The following is a 24,377-nucleotide window of genomic DNA, read 5'->3' as shown; positions in this document are numbered from 1 at the left end:
CTCCCTCACCTGACAGCAAGGATGAGAATCAATAGGAAAAATGTGTTAATACAATTTAACATGAAAGGCCTACACAAATCTAAGTTATTTTGGTACTAAATGGAAAATTGGGCATAGTAGCCCCGCTCAGCGCATGCTAATAGTAATGACACTTACGAACGCATGCAAGCATGTATTGGTAAAGTATCATCATAAAATCTATATACACATAATAAAACAATACGATTCCAACAGCATGTGCACTAATCACGTACATAATAAAAATAAACATGACTCCCCAAATAAAATCCTCTCTTGTTTATATAAAACTCACCAAAATGATATCCTCTCAAAAGCCACAATACTCCTCAGACTTAGTTGAGGTATCTCTCAGGCATAACATCGCCCCACGCGATGTTACTCCTTTACTCTGCAATCCTTTGGTATGTCTTTTAGGCATAAGATCGCCCCACGCGATATTATCCCTTCACTCCGCAATCCTTAGGTATGTCTTTTAGGCATAAGATCGCCCCACGCGATATTATCCCTTTACTCCGCAATCCTTTGGTATGTCTTTTAGGCATAAGATCGCCCCACGCGATATTACCCCTTTACGCAATCCTTTGGTATCTCTTTAAGGCATAAGATCGCCCCACGCGATATTACCCCTTTACTCCGCAATCCTCTGGTATGTATGTAAAGCATAAGATCGCCCCACGCGATATTACCCCTTTACTCCGCAATCCTTTGGTATCTCTTTAAGGCATAAGATCGCCCCACGCGATATTACCCCTTTACTCCGCAATCCTTTGGTATCTCTTTAAGGCATAAGATCGCCCCACGCGATATTACCCCTTTACTCCGCAATCCTCTGGTATGTATGTAAGGCATAAGATCGCCCCACGCGATATTACACCTTTACTCCGCAATCCTTTGGTATCTCTTTAAGGCATAAGATCGCCCCACGCGATATTACCCCTTTACTCCGCAATCCTTTGGTATCTCTTTAAGGCATAAGATCGCCCCACGCGATATTACCCCTTTACTCCGCAATCCTTTGGTATCTCTTTAAGGCATAAGATCGCCCCACGCGATATTACCCCTTTACTCCGCAATCCTTTGGTATGTCTTTTAGGCATAAGATCGCCCCACGCGATATTACCCCTTTACTCCGCAATCCTTTGGTATCTCTTTAAGGCATAAGATCGCCCCACGCGATCCTCCCCCTTTACTCCGCAATCCTCTGGTATGTATGTAAAGCATAAGATCGCCCCACGCGATATTACCCTTTACTCCGCAATCCTTTGGTATCTCTTTAAGGCATAAGATCGCCCCACGCGATATTACCCCTTTACTCCGCAATCCTTTGGTATCTCTTTAAGGCATAAGATCGCCCCACGCGATATTACCCCTTTACTCCGCAATCCTCTGGTATGTATGTAAGGCATAAGATCGCCCCACGCGATATTACACCTTTACTCCGCAATCCTTTGGTATCTCTTTAAGGCATAAGATCGCCCCACGCGATATTACCCCTTTACTCCGCAATCCTTTGGTATCTCTTTAAGGCATAAGATCGCCCCGCGCGATATTACCCCTTTACTCCGCAATCCTTTGGTATCTCTTTAAGGCATAAGATCGCCCCACGCGATATTACCCCTTTACTCCGCAATCCTTTGGTATCCCTTTAAGGCATAAGATCGCCCCACGCGATATTACCCTTTACTCCGCAATCCTTTGGTATCTCTTTAAGGCATAAGATCGCCCCACGCGATATTACCCCTTTACTCTGCAATCCTCTGGTATGTATGTAAAGCATAAGATCGCCCCACGCGATATTACCCCTTTACTCCGCAATCCTTTGGTATCTCTTTAAGGCATAAGATCGCCCCACGCGATATTACCCCTTTACTCCGCAATCCTTTGGTATCTCTTTAAGGCATAAGATCGCCCCACGCGATATTACCCTTTACTCCGCAATCCTCTGGTATGTATGTAAGGCATAAGATCGCCCCACGCGATATTACACCTTTACTCCGCAATCTTTTGATATCTGAAAAGCAAACATCACGTGCACGGAGCCATAACACATTTCTGTTGGAATCAATAATAAAATAAATAATAATCAATATACCATATCGACTCACCACATCTTTCAGTGAACGCTTAACATTCACATAAATATATATATATGAATATTTAAATATACCTTTTCACACAATGCATAGGCCTAAATAAAATCATAGGCCCTGTACATGACAATCTCATAAAAAAAACCTAATTATCTTGAAGTAGCATTTGGGTGTGACTTGTACATAAATACTATGATCTAAATGTTAAAACCTCTATGATTTGAAACAAATTGTAAATTCGTTACAAGACTACTTTTGATTGAGGCCAACGTTTGTATACTACTATAATAATCCTGGAAAATGTCAAAGGTCAGGCAACATTGCAAACACATAATAAGTTTGTGAAATGTGAGAAAGAGAGTGTGAGTATTATTTCCCAAACGAAAATAATACAACGCGAAAATATAATGATCCCTATTAACTATGCACAACATGCCACGTCTAAAATGATTAATTAAATCTAAGAATCCGAAAATATAAAACGGGGAACCCCCGTATTGATGCAATTAGCACATGTACATTGTATATGCACTCCAGTAATGCATCTGTACTGTACACGCACCTTTGACCTCGAAGATAAGGCCAGCCATCACCTTCGCACGTAAGCACCCACACAATTATGGAACCCATATTTAATTACAAATATAAAATAATTCACAACCCCAAACTAATTCAACTCTTTCTCACTTTCCACTTTACCTAGAAAGCTGAAATGCACACCATAGTAAGGGCAAAGGTATGCTGTCTGGTTTAGGACCTACGATTATAAAATACTAAAATGAGAAATCATGATTTAAGATGTGCATTTGAAACCATAAACGACAAGAAATTTGGATACAGGCGCTATGCACACCGCATACACGTGCAAAACAACATGCCCAGATCACTCAACTCACGCATGATGAAAGCATCCAAAACACATCTTAAAATTGACTTCACGATCCCAAAACCACCTCTCCGCGTTCTATACCGATCCCCTAACTTAATTTGGAACAATTTACTTCCGAAACAATTTTAATACTCTAAAAATAATGAAATTAAAAATACGACAAAGAAAAGCTGTATATATTCACCTGCAGCAAAAGATGAGAATGACACGAGGTCGCCCAGCCGTACGGCGCGCTGGTTGGCTGAGGAGATAATTGATTGGATACGTACGGCGCGCTAATTGGCTGAACGGTTAATTGATTGGATACGTACGCTAATTGGCTGACAGAGATAATTGATTGACTGAAAATTACAAGAAATCCAATTTAAAGGGATACACGCGATTTGGGGATAGGAAAATGAAATGGGAATTACCTAAAAATAATATTATGTGTTGGCTTGATTTACCAATACCGTTTCAAGAGGAAGCAGACACTCTAATCATGCTACATGCAGCAGAGATCTCTGAAGCTGGACAGAAGCTAACCCTAACCATATCATGACCCAAGATACAGGTGTTATGGTCCTTACTCTTCGAAGACTAACGGTTTTTGGTCTTCAGACAATCATGCTTATGGGAACAGGTGATAACAGAAGAAAAATCTTGCTGAAACCAATACATATCCGTCCTGGGACATCAAAAGCAGGATGCGACACATGTGGACATATCAGAGGTATAGGCAAGAAGACTGCCTTCAATGCCTTCACTGAAGCAACACCCGAAGAACTCACAGCACAGAAATGCCATCTCAAAGTGTTGTTTCAGGCTGTGAGAGGTTTTTGTGCAGGCTCATGGGCACAAAAAATGACCTGCAGGCCAACACAGTTGAAAAACTGAGATGGAAACGCTTCAAGAGCCAACCATGGGGATTGATAAAATCCCTCCAACTTCTGGTGCTTGGCATCAACACATTCCGCGGGCGCATATGCAAGCAAATATTTGGAGTCAAGACCTTGTGGTAAATCCAAATATTCCAGACCCGTTCAAGCTAGGATGGTCGAGTGATGCAGATAACATTCCAGTACCTATCCTGTCAGACATTGCAATAGCTCGTGAGTCTGTTGTCGAGCTTGTTAGGTGCGGATGTGGAATAAGCAAAATGCTCCAGAAGATGTTCCTGCAAACGACACAATCTGACTTGTACAGAAGCATGTGCTTATGGAGCAGATGAAGAGTGTTCCAATACAGCTATGCTGAAGAACTTGAAAATACTGATAACATAGATGATGACAACTAGGCATTAAAATACCTCAAGGTCAGCCCTATCATAAACGTCTAAAGTTGAATTACAATATTGAAATTTCAACTTTTTCTGCATTTCATTGCATAAATGCTGACAAATTAGGTGAAAATCTTAGCCAATTTCAAGATACTTTGGTGGCCATTTTGAAAGGTGAAATGCACCTATATTCTCCTTAAACAATGTAGTTGCACTATTTAAGATGTTTAGAATCATTTTCTTATCCATATCTGACAGAAATGAGATACATGTATTTTACTCTCAATGATAGTAATTGCCTAAAGCGGTATGCCATATTTTAAGGAACCGCATTTGGGAGGTAATTATCTTGAGTGTCTCTGTGTCTCAAGCACTTCAGGTGTTTACCAATTCTAATCTACGTAACTTTAGTTCTATTGTACAACAAAATTCAGTCCATTCCGAAAGAATACACCAACCCTTTCGAATCCTTTAATATATCAGTTCTTAGAGTATGCAACAATCCATTTGAATTCGATGAAACAGCAACATAGGTTTCCTCAGTGCCAAAGCCGAAGCTGTCAACATTGGACCTACATGGCATCCGCAACAATTAAGGTTAAATACAATTGATTTTCAAGGCTTGATTCCAGAGGGGCGTAAGTTAATAATGGAAACAGCCATGCAGAAAAGAATGAACTCACGCGTACAATAGTGTATCAATCTGAACTAGGGCCACGGACAAACCGCGGCTCGTGAGTCATCCTATAATGTTGCAGGGATAGGGAAGGGACGACCATGATAGGACCATATGGGGGGTGATTGTGGGTAGCCGTTTTCGGCAATTTTCCTTGGAATTTTCTAAATTTTCAATTTTTAAAATTATCCTGGATGATATCTGTCGTGAAATAAATCAATGCTTCTATAGGTTATAATAGGCCTAATGTAGTATGCCTATTTATACCCTGATTATGCAATATACAGGGTGTCCCAAAAAAAGAGGCCCCTCATTGCGCCCTCTTTTTCTCCTATTTCTGAAAGGTTGATTAAATATATTTTGGTATGTAAAGAAACCTTTAATCGTTAGCTTTAATAAACCAAAACAATTATTTCAATCGGCTCACAACTTTTGAAGATATGCCCTTTGAATAAAAGTACCCGTTTTTCACTCTGTCCACGGATAGCAAACAGAGTGGTTGGGATGGCTCATGCTGTGGAGTGGCCTGCACGAACACCAGATCTCATACCACTTGATTTTTTTCCTTTGTGGCAAAATCCAAGATCTTCGCAAACGTATTATTGAATGCATTTGTAAGTATCCGGGGCACAAGGATGGTACGCAACGCAATTGATGCAATGAGGACCAGGGCTGAAACCTGTATTCGCCAAGGAGGCAACCAGGTAGAGGGCAGAGCAGCACAGTAAACTCACTTCAGAACCAGGGGGCCGGCCAAGATTGGCTCAATTTTGCCGTCGTCATTGGTTTTACACGTAAACACAAAAATGTCTCAAATTATTCCAAAACGGTACGTATGTTATTAAGCACTATTTTATCAGTCTAAATCCGTTGAGGTTCGCCAGTGAACCTCATTGTAAGTACTGGTTTTTTTTTATGAATAACGCACGATATGTTACGATATATACTGAAAAATTCCCCTATGGGTATCAATGAGTTTACGTGGTCTAGTGGTTACGGATCTCGCCTCCCACGCATAGGGTACCGAGATCAATCCCCATCCCCGGCGATGATTAAAAATTTTTCTTCTTCTTTTTTCTTTGAATTTAAAATTATTTATTTTCATGTGAAAATGTATATATTGCACTGGGAAATATATTTTGTGCATTTTTTTTCTGTAATGGGGCCACCCGGCCAATAGAGCTAAAAACGGATCTTGGTTCCGGCCGGGAAAAAAATAATTGCGTCCATCGTGCAGGCAGTGTTGCCGTCATATTGTCTGTTTTGTTTACGCTTTTGGCTGTTGCCACATTGAATAATGTAGTCCACCATCGTCTGTTCAGAACCAAAGACAAACCAAACAGCCTTTTATGGCTACCTTTTATCCTAAAAAAAGAAATGACTTATGTTGTAAATAAAAAAAAAAGAAAAAAACAAACAACAAAGTAAGAAAGTAAGAAACATAGTAAAACAAACAGGCATAAATAACTAAGAAAAAATAAGTAATTGCAAGTAAAGCAAAAGAAGTCCCATTCGGCATCCATTTTACCCACAAGTTAATGACACTATTAACAAAATCCATTGCCCATAAACCCACCGGTAAAGCCCATTCCATAAATAAAGTTATTTTATAGAGTTATCATTGAGGAATGTTTGATATTCATGCATGGTATGTGTACTCCTTTTCAATCTTTGAAGTAGCCAAACCTTCTCCGTGGACAGAGTGAAAAACAGGTACATTTCTTTAAAAGAGCATATCTTCAAAAGTTGTTAGCCGATTGATATAATTGTTTTGTTTTATTAAAGCTAACGACTCAAGGTTTCTTTACATACCAAAATATATTTGATCAACTTTTCAGAAATAGGAGAATATATGCCTACAACAATAACTACAACAACAGTAACAAAACCAACAACCAATATTTCGTTAATCTAATTTGTAAAAATATATTCATAGGCCGCGCCTATTAGACTAGTATAGCCTTAAAATTCCTGAATTATATAATGAAAAAAAAACCGGGCAAAAACAATCAATCGCTGCAGTAAGAAAGAAAGAAACGAACAAGAAAAAAGAAAAAAGTGAGAGAAAAATAAAATAAAATAGATGGAATGGACCACATAGGGACTCGAACACGTACCAAAGTTTTCCAGCTCAAAACTATAGTATTATACAGTCGAACGTGAGTCAGACGCGCTAACCGATTGAGCTACTAAGTGACCTGTGAAATCGATTGATCTCAAACTGACTATTATGGAATAGTGCATACCAGGCTCTTATGATAAACAATCTCATCACCGCTGTAAATGTCGGAGGTATCGATGGCGAAAAACCTCGATTTTTGCAAAAGTAGCTTAAATTTGGAGTGAAATTCAAATGGTAAAGGAATCTACATACTTTTGAGAAATAATGTAGGCAGTTAGAAATCAAAATTAACGTTCCACAATCCAGATATCGATAATGTAACATAACAGTGTTTTGTGGTACAAGATTCTCGAAAATTGTTCCCAAAAACGGGCTAATAAAATTTAATCGGTACTGTATTTGGTTCTTCCCCATGGCAACATTATTTCTTTGGTCGATTTGTAGTACAATACAAAAAAGGAGAAAACAATCACTCGGCGTGGTTTTATACGGAGCGAATATTTGAAAAACACCGCATGGAACGTGTTTTTGATCTTGTGAACATGGTGCGTAAAAATGATTTAAACAAAGGATTTTCAAACGGATTCTAAAAATTTGTATAAACACACAAAAATAATGTTAAGATACATCCATGCACCAACATTTGACTCACTGCGATATTTGATTGCTGAGAAAACGCGGTTTTAGAGAACAACTTTATACGTCTTTTATACGTTTTTATACGTTTCTTCGTGTAACCTTAACAATTCAGGCTTCATTACTATTTTTATTGACCACTTTGATACTTCGCATAGTAGTTTTTAGATATAAGTGGAAACGAATTTAACAACATTCACGAAATTCACAAATTTATCAGAACTCAATTTATTCTAGTACACTGGCTTATTAATTTTACTACTCTATTCCAAACACAGTCCTTAACGAGGTTAGATATGTGATTGGACACCACGAATCAGCCGTAAACTCGGCCCTGGTCAATTTTGTTTTATTTCGTGTTTAGAAAATATATATCATAAGCTTTAAAATGGTATATCATTTGACTTCAAACGATATCCAGAAGCGGGATTATGGTTTGTTGAACTATGTTCCTTCAACAAAATTGTACCATTTTTCGGTTCTACGTGTGTCTCGTTTTCCACATTTCTGGTAATAAATATCAAACAGTCATAATTGGTGGTCATTTCAAATCATCCCCAAGTGTTCGAGGTTCAAGAATGTCCTCTCATTGTTAATTATTGGTTATACATACCTAGACAAAATACAATGCTTTGTTATCCACCACTTGAACAGGATTTAGCCAAAGCAAACAAAGACAAGATCTATTTTTATAGAAATTGGTAGAAGCTTATTATCCTCTTCATCAATAGGATTATTGATTGGTTTAAACAGTGTTTGATCAGATACTTGTCTCACCGAATTAAGATACCTAATAGGGCCTTCGCGTACATTTTACACTGTAACTCAGAATTCAATTTGCCGAGTTTACGGCTCATTCGTAGTGTCCAATCACATTATGTTAGACATGTCATCTAACAAAGGTAGCAACTTGAAGATAAACGCGTACAATGCAGAACATTTTTTTTTAAATACCAGAGCCTGCTTCATTTGTCTTATCTTGACCTATCAGACAACTGCTTTCAAGACCATGAGTTTCACGGGTTTTGCAAAGGGAAACTGCCTTCTTTGATCACGTTCAAAATGTCTTCAAATAAACTTTCGCATCTTGAAAATGACATTTTTTATCAGTCCGGTAACCATTGAAATGTTGTATTTGAATAACAATAATCTTCAAACAATAGATTATGATTCAGTTGTATTTATCAAATCTAAAAGTGTTAGATCTCTTATACAGAGTGTCCCAAAAATAGAAACCTCATAGTGTACCCTTTTTCTCCAATTTAGAAACATTGATCAAATGTATTTTGGTATGTAAAAGAAACATTTAATCGTTAGCTTTAATAAACCGATTTTTTTTTCAATCGGCTCACAACTTTTGAAGATATGCTCTTTTAAAGAAATGTACCCGTTTTTCACTCTGTTCACGAAGAAGGTTTGGTTACTTCAAAGATGGTAAAGGAGTACACTTAACACGCATGAATATCAAACATTTCTCAATGAAAACTTTTATTTACAAAATAACAACTTTATTTAAAGAATGTGCTTTACCGATGGGCTTATGGGCTATGGATTTTATTAAGTATCATTAATTTGTTGGGTAAAATGGATGTGGGACGGGACCTCTTTTGCTATACTTGCAATTACTTCTTTTTTCTTGGTTATTTATGCCTTTTTGTTTTATCATGTTTCTTACTGTTTTACTTTATTGTTTTTAAGTTTTATTACTTAACGTAAGTTATTTCTATAAAAGGATAGAACTTTAGAGGGTTGTATGGTTTGTCTTTGGTTCTTCTAAAATGAGTTTACTGTCATGATGCAGTCATGTCTACAGTAGAATTCATCTCGACCTTTGCAGGACTTAAACCCCATTAAAAGCTATTAAACCAAGATAACACTCATTGAAACAGCTCAACTGATTAAATCGGATCTTCTCTGGTTGTGCACATGTGTCTGTTTTATATGTGTGGTATCGCTATGAGGTGCTATAATACAGCTTCAGTTGGGTAACTGATTATAAAGGAAACGCAAGGAAACAATGGTATGTGGACCTTTGTTCACGAAATGAGACAATGGCCTGCTTTTTGTTAACCAGCATTCTTGAAAATGAGCAACATAATGATTGTTGACTTAACACGGTTTGGAAATAATTTCTTCATATTTTTGGTGTTATCTGTCGTTTACATATCCTTCCTAAAACACAAAAGTGCGACTATTTCCAAACACCTAAATTAGCTAAAAATTTAGGACATGTTACAAAACTATATTTTCTAGAATTTCATAGAATAGTTTAAATGTAGCTTGTACCGGTTTTTTGTGGCATCCTTCAGAACGGAGCGGTCCGTTACCAATATAGCTCAATATTTTCGGTCAAATCTCCATTCAATTAACACGGGGAGTTGGCTAGCTATGAGCTAGCGATGCTTTGCCCTCACTCATATTCTACGAAAGTGCGACTATTTCTGAACATCTAACCTAGCGGTAATTTTAGGTCATGTGAGAGAAATATATTTGTTAGAAGTTTGGAGAATAGTTTAAATATTGGCCGGTTATTTTTCACACAGTGATGTTAACTAGGCAAATGCAATATACTTCTAACATACAGTATTTGTAAAGGTCGCGCGTCAATGGTGAGAGCACTGTGTATTGTGTATAGGAAAACGGACAGTAAACTGCAGTATGTGCTGTTCTGCCCTCGACCTTGTTGCTTCAGTCCGCATTGCATCAATTGAGTTGAGTATCATCCTTGGGCGTCGGATACTTGCGAATGCAGTAGTAATACGGTTGTGATGATCTTGAAGGCTAGCTGGCGTGGTCATCGCTCATAGACGTCGCTTTGGATTTTGCTCCAAAGGAAGAAATCAAGTGGTGTGAGGTTTTGCAGAAGTTTTGCAGGCCGCTCCACAACATGGCCCATCCCAATCACTCTGTTTGAGAACAGCTCCTGGAGTCGATCTCTGACTCGAACGGTGGGATGAGGTCAATGTTGCTCCATCCTGAAATGCCAAGCGCGCTTGATTGCTCCGTTATTCAATCGATCTGATAGACCCGTCCTTGAAAATATAATGCTGTTAAATATACAAATTAGTTAAATGAAGTTTATTACACTAGTGAATGCGTTCTGAAGCCTTATGTTATTATCTTTCCATGTCTTTAACCGTATGTTTCACTTTAATTTTTGATGTAGCTAAACCTCATCCTCGAACAGAGTGAAAAACGGATACATTTAAATTCTTAAAATATCTTCTAAAGTTATGATTTATTAAAGCTAATGATAAAGGTTTCTTTAGTACCAAAATATATATGTGATCAACTTTTCAGAAATATGAGAAAAAGAGGGCGCAGTGACGGTTCTGTGTGGTTTTTTTGTTTGTTTTTTTTAGGGCGGGGGGGGGGGACACCCTATACAATAATTTGAAAGAGGTCATTAAGTTTACGTCATGGTACATTAAATATTCTACATCCACTAAAACGTCTGTAGCGGCCCTTATCCCCATGATTTCAACCTCTACGAAATGTTTTGAGATTGAGTAGTTAAGATTACACATTTATCAACCGTTGTGGCCTGAAAGCATTCACGATATTAAAATTCATTTTCTACTGGAATCAAATAATTTGGTTGAAATTCTGTCCTTATTTTGTGTAGAATAACAAAACCGTAATGACTTCTTCTTTCATGTGTCAAATCAATTTCGCCGATGAGTAACATGAGTAAGCAGAATGGAAAAATTTATTTTTGTACTCCCGAACAGTCTCTCGAACAGAAACACTTGGCTAAACTCTGTCCTGAATTGTTTAATGCAAAGCGACCTCTGAAAAAAGTTACAAAAGAGAGAGAGACAGAGAGAAAAACAAAGATGGCGATATGTCAATATTTTAGCAGAATTTACTCCAGTTCCAGGCGGTACTGAATATAAACTTTAATTTAGGCACCTCATTTAAATAAATTCAATAGAGTTCCTGATCGACTACCCGTAACAACGTGGCGTGGCTGCCAGGTATAATGTTGTTATCATGGTTATACACTCATAGAAATGACTTGTTCGCCTTGTTGGCGCAATTCAAAAGAATTCCGAACTTAAAAAATGCTGAAAAAGCTCAAAAAGTTCCGTCAACTAATCAACTTTGTTGGCATTACTTAAAAAGTTGATGTAAGTCGTTGTGTCAACTTTTTAAGTAATGCCAACTTCTGAATTCAAGTTCAGGGAACTTAGAAAAATAAACAAGGTTCAAAGAACCAATTAGTTGAGTTATTGTAACTCAACATGTCAGTTGATGTAACTCGTTCATATTAAGTTACTGGTACTTATTGTTTTGAGTTATTCCAATTTGTTACTTTGTTACTTAATTCACGTAATTTGATCATTTTCTGCACAATTAGCAGTATTCAAATATTTATTTTTGTAATCAGTGCAAAATTTTGTATATACTATAGCACATCTCTAGAAAATTATGCTAACCTAGTTTCATTTTCTGAGTTGTAACAACTCAATAATGTAAATGCAAATGAGTGCGACCAACATAATGATATCGAGTCAGCGTTACTCAAAATTGTACGCGTTGGCATTACTCGGAAAGTTGACGCAACGACTTACATCAACTTAGTTAGTAATGCCAACGAACAATTTCTATGAGTGTAGGAGTAGTCAAAATGGGTTTTTAATATCACGAGTATCCATTTTAAGCCATGGGCATGTGAGGGAGTGAAAGGAGGGGTAAAAAGAGGAGAAGCGGATCATGTGATCGACATTGGAGGGGAGGGAGGAAGACAGAAAGAAAAAAAGAAATGAAGAGGGGGAGAAGGTGAAAAGGAGATGGAGAGCGAGGGCCTCTAAGTGTAGGCATCAGAAAGAATGAGCGCAGAGAAAGTAAAATGAACAAAAAAAATAATTATTATTATTATTCATGATAGAAACTAAACATAAAAAATTGTAACAGCACTAGGTAGCCATTCAATCATGCTAAAACCTGTATGCGTTACGTAATTAAAACACCCAGTCAGATGTATTTCACACCTGCCAAACACAAGTCACCAAATTTCGAAAACTGGACGTTGAATGTACACTCTCATGAATATTGATTGGCAACATTTTCCAATATGTCAGCGTTGTAATCAGACACATAGGACAATAAACCCTGCAGTGCATTGGGATAAACAGTGTGAATTTATATACGACAAGGACGAATCACACGATTTTATTTAAATCAAACTCTTATTGACCATAAAACCGAATAAAAACAACCGACTCTCGACACACGATATTCACAATTCCCGCGCCGAAATTGTCCAGTGCAATGACGTTATGGTTATTTGTGCTCAATTGTTGTCAGCCTTCATTGAATTCTCGCTCATGATGCAGTCATGTCTACAGTAGAATTCATCTCGACCTTTGCAGGACTTAAACCCCATTAAAAGCTATTAAACCAAGATAACACTCATTGAAACAGCTCAACTGATTAAATCGGATCTTCTCTGGTTGTGCACATGTGTCTGTTTTCATGTGCGATATCGCAATAAAGCTGGTATTATAGCTTCAGTTGGGTAACCGATTATAAAGGAAACGAAAGGAAACAATGGTATGCGTACCTTTGTTCACGAAATGAGACAATGGCCTGCTTTTTGTAAACCAGCATTCTTGAAAATGAGCAACATAATGATTGTTGACTTAACACGGTTTGGAAATAATTTCTTCATATTTTTGGTGTTATCTGTCGTTTACATATCCTTCCTAAAACACAAAAGTGCGACCCTCTCCAAACACCTAAATTAGCTAAAAATTTAGGACATGTTACAAAACTATATTGTCTAGAATTTTAGAAGAGTACTTTTAATATTGGCCGGTTATTTTTCACACAGCGACGTTAACTAGGCAATGTACTTTTACCTATAACATTAACTAAAACACCAAAGTACGCATATTTCCAAACATCTAAATTAGCTAAAAATTTAGGACATGTTACAAAACTATATTTTCTAGAACTTTAGAAGAGTACTTTTAATATTGGCCGGTTATTTTTCACACAGCGACGTTAACTAGGCATATCCCCATACTTTTAACGTAGGGCTATTTGTAGAGGTTACGCGTCAATGGGAAAGATCACTGTGTATTGTGTATAGGAAAACGGACAGTAACTGCAGTATGTATTCACAATACAATGCGCCACCAACGGTTGCTCTTGCTAGTTCAGTTTTTGACCTCCAGGGTCGACATCGCCCTCCTAGCCACCATTGGATTTTTACGCGAGTGTGATAATAATAATGCTGAAAACAGCTCGAGGAGGGATTCCGTGTGATCAATAGATCTACTACAATTATTGTAAACTGGTGTTCATTGTACATGCATTTGCGTGTAACATAATTATATTGACTTTTAAACACACAATGACATGTTCCTGTGTTGTATTCGTATTACGCGGGCTTTGGATGTCGACATTTTCCCATGATGCACTGCGTGTTTTGGCCTTTCCCCAGCTACCGCTGGTGGCGCATCGTATTGTGAATCGACCGAATTACTGGGACGTCATTGCACTGGACAATTTCGGCGCCCAGAATTTGAAGTATATTATATATATGGTCAATATGAGTTTGTTTGAAATAAAACCACGCGATTCGTGCTTGATAATTAATTTTCTAACATAATTATAAAGCATAAAGTTGTGATTGCCGGAGACATCCTTTAATGTTGTATTTTATACTTTGGACTCTGCAAATCCCGCGATAACATAATACTATAAAGAGTTCCGTATTTACGAAAGGCCAGTGTCATACCAGGGATATACCGAATATAGCACCACAGGAAAAGACATTTTCTCTGCCTTTGCTTTGTTTTGAGCCCGCAACCTAATTTAGCTGGCAACCGACAACCTGAACATCAAACTCATAATCCAAAACATTAAGAACCCTGCCATTTTTACAGCACGAATTGACAAAGCTATACTAAATATGGATGAAACCAGCAACGAACCTAAACTAAGAATATTTCTTTGGACAGTACCAAGATCTTTGGCGACAGTCTTCATCAAGTGCATGAGCTTTGCAGAAGGGGTGAGTTTTATTTATAAATTAAAAATTCTAGCAAGTTTTGCAGTATCCAAAACAACATAACGAATCGTTATCGAATAAACACGCGGGACAGACTCGGAATTTCGAGTGCATGTAATAATCAATGATATACATCATGACATCACCTTATTTTGCTGCAATAACCTGTATACTATTTATGTTTTAATTAAAGGTTCAAATCATCAAGGAGCCCATTGTTGCAGCTAATTCCTTTGGTCCTGACAGAGTCAAAAACATATGGCATGAATCATTTTCCATGAATTCAAACGACAGTTCTTCTAAGACTACACCCGAAGTCGCCAAAGTAGCTTCAGCTTTCGATGATAGCATAGCTTCATTCAAGTGGGTCAAAGACTGGCTGGAATCGTCATTCCCAGGCAAATCCTTCATTTTGGTACACGACCATGCTCTAAGTCTGCGATCTAACTATAACAATATACCACTCGGATATAAACATACATTCCTGATACGTAATCCGTACAGGCTATTTCCATCACGGAAAAGGGTTAAACTAAATTTAGTTCCATCTCTGAAAGATACACCCGTCTCAGACATGCCGCGAAAATTGTTTGGGGAAAAGTATGGCTATAGCGAGCTATATGATCTTATGGTCCACGTCCAGGAGAAGTTAGGCCAATTTCCAATCGTCATCGATGCTGATGATCTCCAAGCGAATCCATCGTCAGTTTTGCGACAATATTGTCATCTCCTGGGAGTGGAGTTCAAAGAGTCAATGCTACAATGGGAAGCTGGAGATAAGATCGTCGACACGTGGATCGCGTCTAAGATGATTCTGCAAGGGAACAAGATGGAAGAAGGTGGTGGGTTCTATGAAGATGCGTTTAAGAGTACGGAGTTCCATCCTCCAAGAGAATTGCCATCTCGAGATCAAATAGATCCTGATCTCCTACCAGTGATCGATCAATGTATGCCGCTTTATGAGAAAATGTATAGCATGCGAATCCGACCATAATGGAAAAATACTTTCTTATCGAGTCGGGTAACTTGAAAAAATCACTGGGGTTTCTTGTGGTACGATTATAGATAATAGTTTTGTCGACAATATTTTGCAACCTTGGTCCCATATACATGATATATTTGTATCAATTTAAATATTACGTCTTACGGTCTTTACTTGCTGTTAAAGACTCCATTTTAGGTAAACAGTGCATACCGGGGGTGCATACATGTACAATTACAAATGATACGTTCCTGAAGCTGCCATAAAGAATCGACACTTATGGTTATAAGCGTGTTTAAATATACTAAGTTTTGAACATATCGTTTACAACAGTACTTAATAAACATCTCAAAAAAAGTAACTAACCCGCCTTAAATAATGGCCATTATTCAAAAACGGGCTATTGTACTAAATATCTGTAAAATCCGTTGGAAGCAGAATTTATTTCTGCGCATTTTTACACCTCATTTTATACGATAGCCCAGACAACAATTTCATGTGACACTAGTATCTTTGAAAAGAGCAGTATTGTATTTAATCTATGATTGCAGACATACACCGGTGATGAGTGCAACCTGCTTGTAGTGCATGGCGATATATTCAAAAACTGTTTTAACCTATTGCTATGGTAGTTATACTGTTACATCAGCACTTCTACGGCGAATAGGCATTATGCCTAAAGACAGCTAGCAAATAAACAACTTGCTCATGATGCAGTCATGTCTACAGTAGAATTCAATTCGACCTTTGCAGGACTTAAACCCCATTAAAAGCTATTAAACCAAGATAACACTCATTGAAAACAGCTCAACTGATTAAATCATATCTTCTCTGGTTAAATACACACAACATATGTGTCTGCTTTACACGTACAATGGAGCAATGAGCTGGGATTATCCTTTCAGTTGGGTGAACGATTATAAAGCGAGCGCTAGAGAACAATTATTGTGTGTGGTCTTTGTTTACGAAATGAGACAATACATGCTTATTGTTAACCAGCGTTCTTGAAAATGAGAAACATGGTGGTTTGCAGACTTAACACGGTTTGGAAATAATTTCTTCATATTTTTTGGTGTTATCTGTCGTTTACATACCCTTCCTAAAACACCAAAGTACGCATATTTCCAAACATCTAAATTAGCTAAAAATTTAGGACATGTTACAAAACTATATTTTCTAGAACTTTAGAAGAGTACTTTTAATATTGGCCGGTTATTTTTCACACAGCGACGTTAACTAGGCATATCCCCATACTTTTAACGTAGGCTATTTGTAGAGGTCACGCGTCAATGGGAAAGAGCACTGTGTATTGTGTATAGGAAAACGGACAGTAACTGCAGTATGTGCTGTGTTGTTAATATTCAACGAAATTTGGCGAATGGGGAATGATAAACCTCTTTTTTATGTTAAAAACTGAAGTGTAGGCCCTACTATTAAGACAAAAAAAAAACATACAAAAGTTTAGAGTTATGAATTAGAGAGTTGACAGGAAGTTGTAAGAGTTAAATTGTTATGGACAGGATGGGTGTATAAAGCGTAAAAATGTTGAAGGTCAAGTCAAAGTCATCCGAGGTGTATTGTCGATCACTGACAATTCTGCGCCAAATTGTTAAAGGTTATCTGAGGTCGACTAAGTATATATGATTGGATTTTCAGAATGTTCAAAGTCGTGTCATTAAACGTAATCACAATTAAGCACTAAAACCATCATGGTCATATCAAAGTTAACAGTTACTGATAATTCACCGCGAATTGTTACGTGTAATCCAATTATCGCTATGTCAACTGGATCACGCTTTTGAGTTCTGCACCACGATGGAAATGATCGCAATACAAAGTCTATGGCATGTAGTACCAATGTCAAAGGTGCGTGATCCAGTTACCAGGGAGTTATGTAACCACTTTGCTGGGGAATAGATATCTGGATTGTCATTGTTTATATGATCACCCTCAGGCAGCAAACATTCTTAAGGTCGTATGAATATAGATTGTTGGATTGTTGCGAAACTCGGTGGATGTGATTTCCATTGATCCCTTTGCTATAAGTATGAATTAGTGTAGATCTAGCTTTCAACATGAAAGTTCTTGAGAATTACCTAGTATACGGTATGTCATTGGTGGTAGCGATATTTCCCACCCGGTTGGTTGTACATATGCTACACACAAACATTACTCGCATTCCAAGTACTTGTCAATGTAAAATTATGAAACGTGATCTTCATCCATGGCGTTGTCTTTTTAAAGACATTTTTTTGATTTGGTCGAGTTCTGACAACCCTGGATAACCCAAGAAAGCCTCTACTGAAGCTTATTTCCATTGGGATCCATTTGAAGACCGGGACGGGTTGGGAACAGTCAGGGGTTAACACCCTACTCTTTCCGAAACTGGCTGCGAGATACATGTACAGGTATGGACATTTCTTGTTTTATGTTAAAATATTGTGAATACGATTAATAGTTCTGAAGCTATATTTATTTATTTATTTATTTATTTATTTATTTATTTATTTATTTATTTATTTATTTATTTATTTATTTATTTATTTATTTATTTATTTATCAACATCAATTATTTATAACCAAATTCAGTAAACCTTTGACGAGCGCGTATTTTAAGTATACATCGCGTATTTACTGCGTTGGACGCACTTGTCTCTGATTGGCTGCTGAGGTGATCTGCTGTTGCCGAGTGGAAATTTATGAATGAACTGTGCGCCGTACGCGTTGTTAGTTCCGAATTTGCAACATCGCGGTAGACGCGCTCGTCAAAGGTAGTACAGTACAGTTCTTTCAGGGACACCCTATATACTGTTGTCAATAAACACAATGTTGATTTGACTATTTCTTAGTATATTCCTGTTCACTGAACCTAAGTATTTCTACATATTTCAATTTTATCATGTGTCATTTAACAACAATAAAACGAATAATAAAGATTCAAAATGACAACTTATTAGTAACAAAATATAAAATATACTTTGATTTATTTCCACAACTGTGTGCATGTATATACAATAATAAAGTAGAATCATTATCTATCTGTGCACTGGCCTTATATTGGGCTGTTCCAGTTGAAATCCATACACCCCGTATGGAAGACAAGACCTTAACCTCATACACAGGGAGTGTATATTTAGAATTAAGTCACCCATTCACGTTACCCCATTCGAACTTCACACCCCCTGTGTGGAAAAAGATCAAGTCTTCCATACGGGGTGTATGGATTTCAACTGGGATAGTCCATTGTAACAGTGTGTATCTCAAACAAGGTTACAATTTTAAACTAGAGCTGTTGTTGAATGTATTGTTAGGCAGTGGCTTCTGATTTTCATGACGTCTGCATGTCATTCAAACATTAAAAACAACTTATTACTCAAAATGGCTAAATAGGAAAGGAATACTATTCTAATCTAAACATCAAGTTTGAAATCAATAGCCCTTCGAATATTTTCATTAGAGCAACCCAAATTATGCTGAGGTTGTACCAACCCCTTAAGCCTCCCCCTCCCTTCACCTCACCCTCTCGGACCGTGGATAGCCTGAATCCTTCTGGCCTCTAATGGCGGCGCCTTTTTTTTTACCCACAATCCTTCAGGTTGCCTTAGACCGTGGGTCGTCCTTACCCCTGGTAGGTGGTAGGTCAAAATCGGTCACTGCTATGAGTGCAAAGGATGGTCCCACAATTACCCAAGTCGTTTGGCGGTAAATTTTGGCGCAGTTATCGTGCTCGGAAAATCTGGGGGGGGTGTTACAACCTTCCTTCGGTAGACGATGGCTAATAATGGGATGGGATAAGAGCCATTGTGTTGGGCAATTGATCTTTTCTGCAAATCCATAATTCCTTGCAGTTAGACCAGAGATATCGTTATTTGACGTCACGCCGATGCGCACATCGTTTAGCGAACATCGTTACTGCGCATTGCAAATCGGCGTGACATCAAATGACGACATCTCAGATCTAGCCGCAAGGAATTATGGGATTTACCGAACAGGTCAATTATTCTATTATGCTTTCTACTGACAAATGAGTCGATTAACAATGAAAGCCCTCATATTTTTTTCTTTTAATTGTAACAGCGTAGAATTCCATTTACAAGATTATATGCCTCTAAACGGGTGTTCTTTTGATGAAAGAGAAGAAAGGCAGACCTCCTCCACAAAAACATTACAATAGATTGGTCTTACAGCATTGCATGTTTGTATCAGTAATTAAAGTAGCTCAAACTCCAAATAATGTTGTTGTAGAGGTGTCTGCCTTTCGTCTCTCTCATTAAAAACACTCTTTTAGAGACATTATATGCCTGTTAGATTGAATTCTACGGTTTTTATGAGATACACGTTCAACCTTTACCAATTTTGATTCTTATTGTAACTGTTTTAGAAATCCTGGTTACAAATGAACAAACAAAAGATGCAAATTCTTATGTAATATTTCAGTTTCTTGTTTCCCAGATAAAACAAGTCCTAGAGACATAATATATACTATACATTGATCAGCTCGTAATCGGCAGGAATTGTTAGGCTTTTACCACTACGCCGAAAAGTAGACCCGCGTTAAGAGTGATATAGTTGACCTGTCTTGTCTGTATTGTTCGTTTTAAATAAAGTAGAAAAAGTATAGGACTTCAATTAATAATTCGTGATACTTCTGGCGGCATGTCACAAGACAATTCTCGAAATAAAATATATTGATATTAATCCGTGATGCTATAAGGCCCGCCGATTACGAACTGATCAAAAAATATAGGTAGCATTTTATGAATAGTAACGTACAGCAAACCAGAGGCTAGAGTTTAAAAAAAATCAAGTTGACCACAATTTTCTTTAACATATGAAATATTAACAATGGCAAATGATGCAGAAATCAGCCAGTTGTGAAACACAAAGCGATGGAAGGTACAGATTCAAACGTTACCATTTTACGCTTCTGTCAACGGTTAAATACGACAGAAGCAAAAAAACCAAAAACTTTTGAATCCGTACCTTCCATTACTTTGCGTTTCATAACTTGACGATTTCTCCATAATTTGCCGTCACTGATATTTCAAATTAACAGAACATCTTAGCAGATTATGAGCTCTTTGATTTTTTAAAGTGTATCCTCAATTTTACTATAAGCCTGACTGTAAGGCATCATTTATGAAGTACAATTTATTGCGATGACTGTACGTTGGCGAAGTGACGTAATAAATCGGATTAACTACCATAGCAATAGGCGAAAAAAATATTTTGAATACATCGCGCTGCACTACAAGCAGGTTGCACTCATCACCTGTGCATGTCTGCAATCATAGATTGAATACAATACAATATTTCTTGGTTTTATAATATCAAGCACAGCAATACAATATAATTATATAATATGATTCAATTCAGAGGTACCACGCGAACGTACCAGTGCAGCGCGGTATATTAAAAAAATGTTATCATCTATTGCTATGGTGGTTAATCCGATTATTACATCACTTCGCCAGCGTGTACAAAGGCAGCATCTCGACTGCTCAGTGCCAGAAGTGGCTAAGTGCAATAGCTGCCCTGTGAACATTTGGCAATTTACACAATGTGCTCATGTACACATGGCAGCTATTGCACTTACCACCTTCTTGCACTGAGCAGTCGACCTGTTTTGTAATACATTTGCAGATACTTCATTGTTCCTTGGGAGAGCAAAGATGCAGATAGTTGCCTTAAGCTGAAATTATATTACATCGCGTCGAGCGATTGATTTAAAACCAATAAGGTAACGCGCTTTTTATTGCGTTGGGAAAGACGCGCTACCACATTGGTCAAATACCAATCGCTCGTCGCTCAGCGATAGAGTATAAATTCAGCTTTACTCTGGTCACGTTTCTATCATTTCAATTTTGGTAAAGTTGAAAAGAAAAAGATCGAACCGAAAGAGCGAATACAATTAGTTTTCATTCTAAATTAACAGAGCTTGAAATTTCACCAGTGTCCATTCCATCCGGCGTAAGCCCCACTGTAGAGTGGGCCCACTGCATACTTTTAATATTGAATATTTGATATGAAAAGTATTATGTTATTCAATCTATTTGCAATCATGTTTAACTTTGTTTACCAAATGGTTAATGGTTGACGTAAAATTGGTAATAATTATAATTATTACAAACGTTGACAAATATTCCTTAGAAGATCAAAATAAATTGAAATGTGAGTGTTAGAGTGACAAGGTGTAGCTCACAATTGTGCTAATTTTACCACCAAATTCGATCGGTTTCAGTGCCTAATTAATTTTTTTTTAAATAACAAAAATGACAAATATTGCAATAGATTTAATAACGAATACGTGTTGAACGAATACTGTACTTCAAATATTTGGAGTACACGATGGCCCTTAATCGCCCCAAAAGCAGTACAAAATAAACTAGCATCAGTTAATTTGCAACGTGTGTGACCATAGAAATACTGAAGCAATCAGTTTCAATAAAATATATAGTTTCATAATGAACCAATTACAACTATATATGATCATGATTGATTTGATTGTTTTTTCATTTGTAACATCTTATATATCGGGATCAATATGTCCTTGATTATTTGTCCAAAGCTGTACGTGACAGGATGAATAAATATCGGCATCTTGTTTCCCGGCATTCCTACAGCAGCGTTTGAAAGAGAATGGGTGCGTGTTATATTTTTAAAGTTATAATAGGTTTTATAATCGTGAAACAGACCGTTGGATTACTCAATGTAAATTGATAAACACTTTGCAACGTAAACATAATAATATTATGAAGCTAACAATTTTGTTTACATATTTAGAAAATTCAGAATAAAACATAAGCTCCTCCAAAAAAGTTTGGAAACTTTCCAAAACGGCTATATATCAGAAATATTTAAAATCTATTTCCGTATTGTTTCATATCAAACATTGTTCTTTCCTGTCAAAAATGACACGATATTTGTGACCATAACTTATTCCATGGTTGAGTAGCTGTCTTTGAAAGACAAGGAGGTCACAAACAAAATGGGCCAAATCGGCCATTGTCTGCGCCATTTGCAGCAGTAAATATGAGTAAGGAAAATATCACACTGTTTCATTAGCCTACGGGTTTGAAGTGCTTGTAGCCGTTGTTTTTCTTGAGCGGCCACTCCGGTATGACCAAATTTGGCTTTTAGCTTGGATATCATACTGCGGGAAACTCAACTTGACTCTGAGGTATAGCAAAAGCCTTATCCAGATCTGATAATCGAACCATGGTTGATTAGAACTTTCTTGCAAATGACCACTACATGTATATGAAGAAGTGACCAGCTAGAGATATTGACTTGCGTTGATCCATTTCGATCCACCTGTAGAACTGTTAATCCCATCCTAGCACTTTTCATTCAAAATTATATGCTGCAAACAACATTTCATTCATTCTTCTATTCATGCATTAGCCCATTCATTCATTCTAAGTAATGAGATGAGCGAAGACAATGGCACATTTTCTTTGAGACCTCTCTGTCTTTCAAAGAAAGTTACTCAACCGTGGAATAAGTTATCGTCACAAATGATATGTTAATGTTGACGGAAAAGAACAATGTTTTCACTGATATGAAACAATATGGAGAAAATTCTGATATACAGCTGTTTTTAAAAGTTTCCAAACTTTTTGGAGGAGTATTCCATGCTCTTGAAAGATCTGAAATTTTTAATCAAACAAGTTCCGATCTTCTTTTCATTGTTGTTCCATTGTACATGTTGCACACTTGGGTAAGGCACTTTAGCTCATATCATTTGCGTCACCTCACCAAAGTGAAATGGGGGTGGATAATTAGAAACCAAGTGTTGAGAAGAATTGCGTAACGGCTGACCTTGCGAATTGACTATTCAGTGGCAGCAAAATAAATAATATGATAATATCTATGGGTTGGGAAGCAACACCCTAGATTATCTGGCAAAACCGGTGTTTAACGGCAAAATCAGGATTTCGCTATAAAATGGTACGTTCGATATGTTATAGCTGCATCAGCTGTCACTACAACAGCGTGTCTCCCGAATTTTATGAGAAAAAGCGTTCACCACAAGTAAACAGTCCTGTAGCGTAGAATGCCGAAACCAGGTAAACCGGAAACACAGAATGTCCATGCTGAACAACTTTGTTCAGATCCATCGAAATCAGTGATTTTTTTCGTAAAATTGTACGGTTCACCATTGCAATTGAATACGTAAGTGCAAGAAGGGCCCAACTCCGCCATTATACAAAAATGAGTTAGACCCGGGCATTTTGTTGCTAGCAGACAGTTCTTCTTTGTGTGTGAAAGAAGGGCACAAATCCACTCTCTAAGTCTTCCAAGTACACTTAATCATGGTTTCCATGGCAGAAAGAACCAACTCTATGGAGTTGAGCCTTTCTTCCACAAATATTGGGAATATTATGGAGATGGAGTTGGACCCTTCTTCCTCTTATGTATTCAATTGGTTGCCAATCCAGACGTGCAATAACCATTTGCCTGTGCAAGTACTTTTAGGTGATCGAAGTTAAACACAATGCCAATCACATGTTTAGGTACATCGTTTAGATTTCCCCTAAATTTTTTAAACAAGAAGAAAAGTTTTCTTCTATATTCCAACATTTCGAATGAATAACTATTTGTTATACAGAAGTATTTAAGTCATTAATGTTGCAGGTCATGTTGAATAAATTATTTGAGTCATGTAAGAATAACAAAATG

At 37.4% G+C, this 24,377-nt stretch overlaps 1 protein-coding gene across 1 annotated transcript; it reads left to right on the top strand.

The window, feature by feature from the left end:
- Positions 1 to 14,614: 14,614 nt before the first annotated feature.
- LOC140157708 (uncharacterized) lies at positions 14,615 to 15,707 on the top strand. Its single transcript, XM_072180949.1, has 2 exons — positions 14,615 to 14,716; positions 14,907 to 15,707. Exons 1-2 carry the CDS (start codon positions 14,615 to 14,617, stop codon positions 15,705 to 15,707), a joined length of 903 nt encoding a protein of 300 aa, XP_072037050.1.
- The last annotated feature ends 8,670 nt before the right edge of the window (positions 15,708 to 24,377 follow it).

The sequence above is a fragment of the Amphiura filiformis genome, chromosome 7 (assembly GCF_039555335.1).
Source record: "Amphiura filiformis chromosome 7, Afil_fr2py, whole genome shotgun sequence".
Classification (NCBI taxonomy): Eukaryota; Metazoa; Echinodermata; class Ophiuroidea; order Amphilepidida; family Amphiuridae; genus Amphiura; species Amphiura filiformis.
This window is presented reverse-complemented; position numbering and strand designations above follow the sequence as displayed.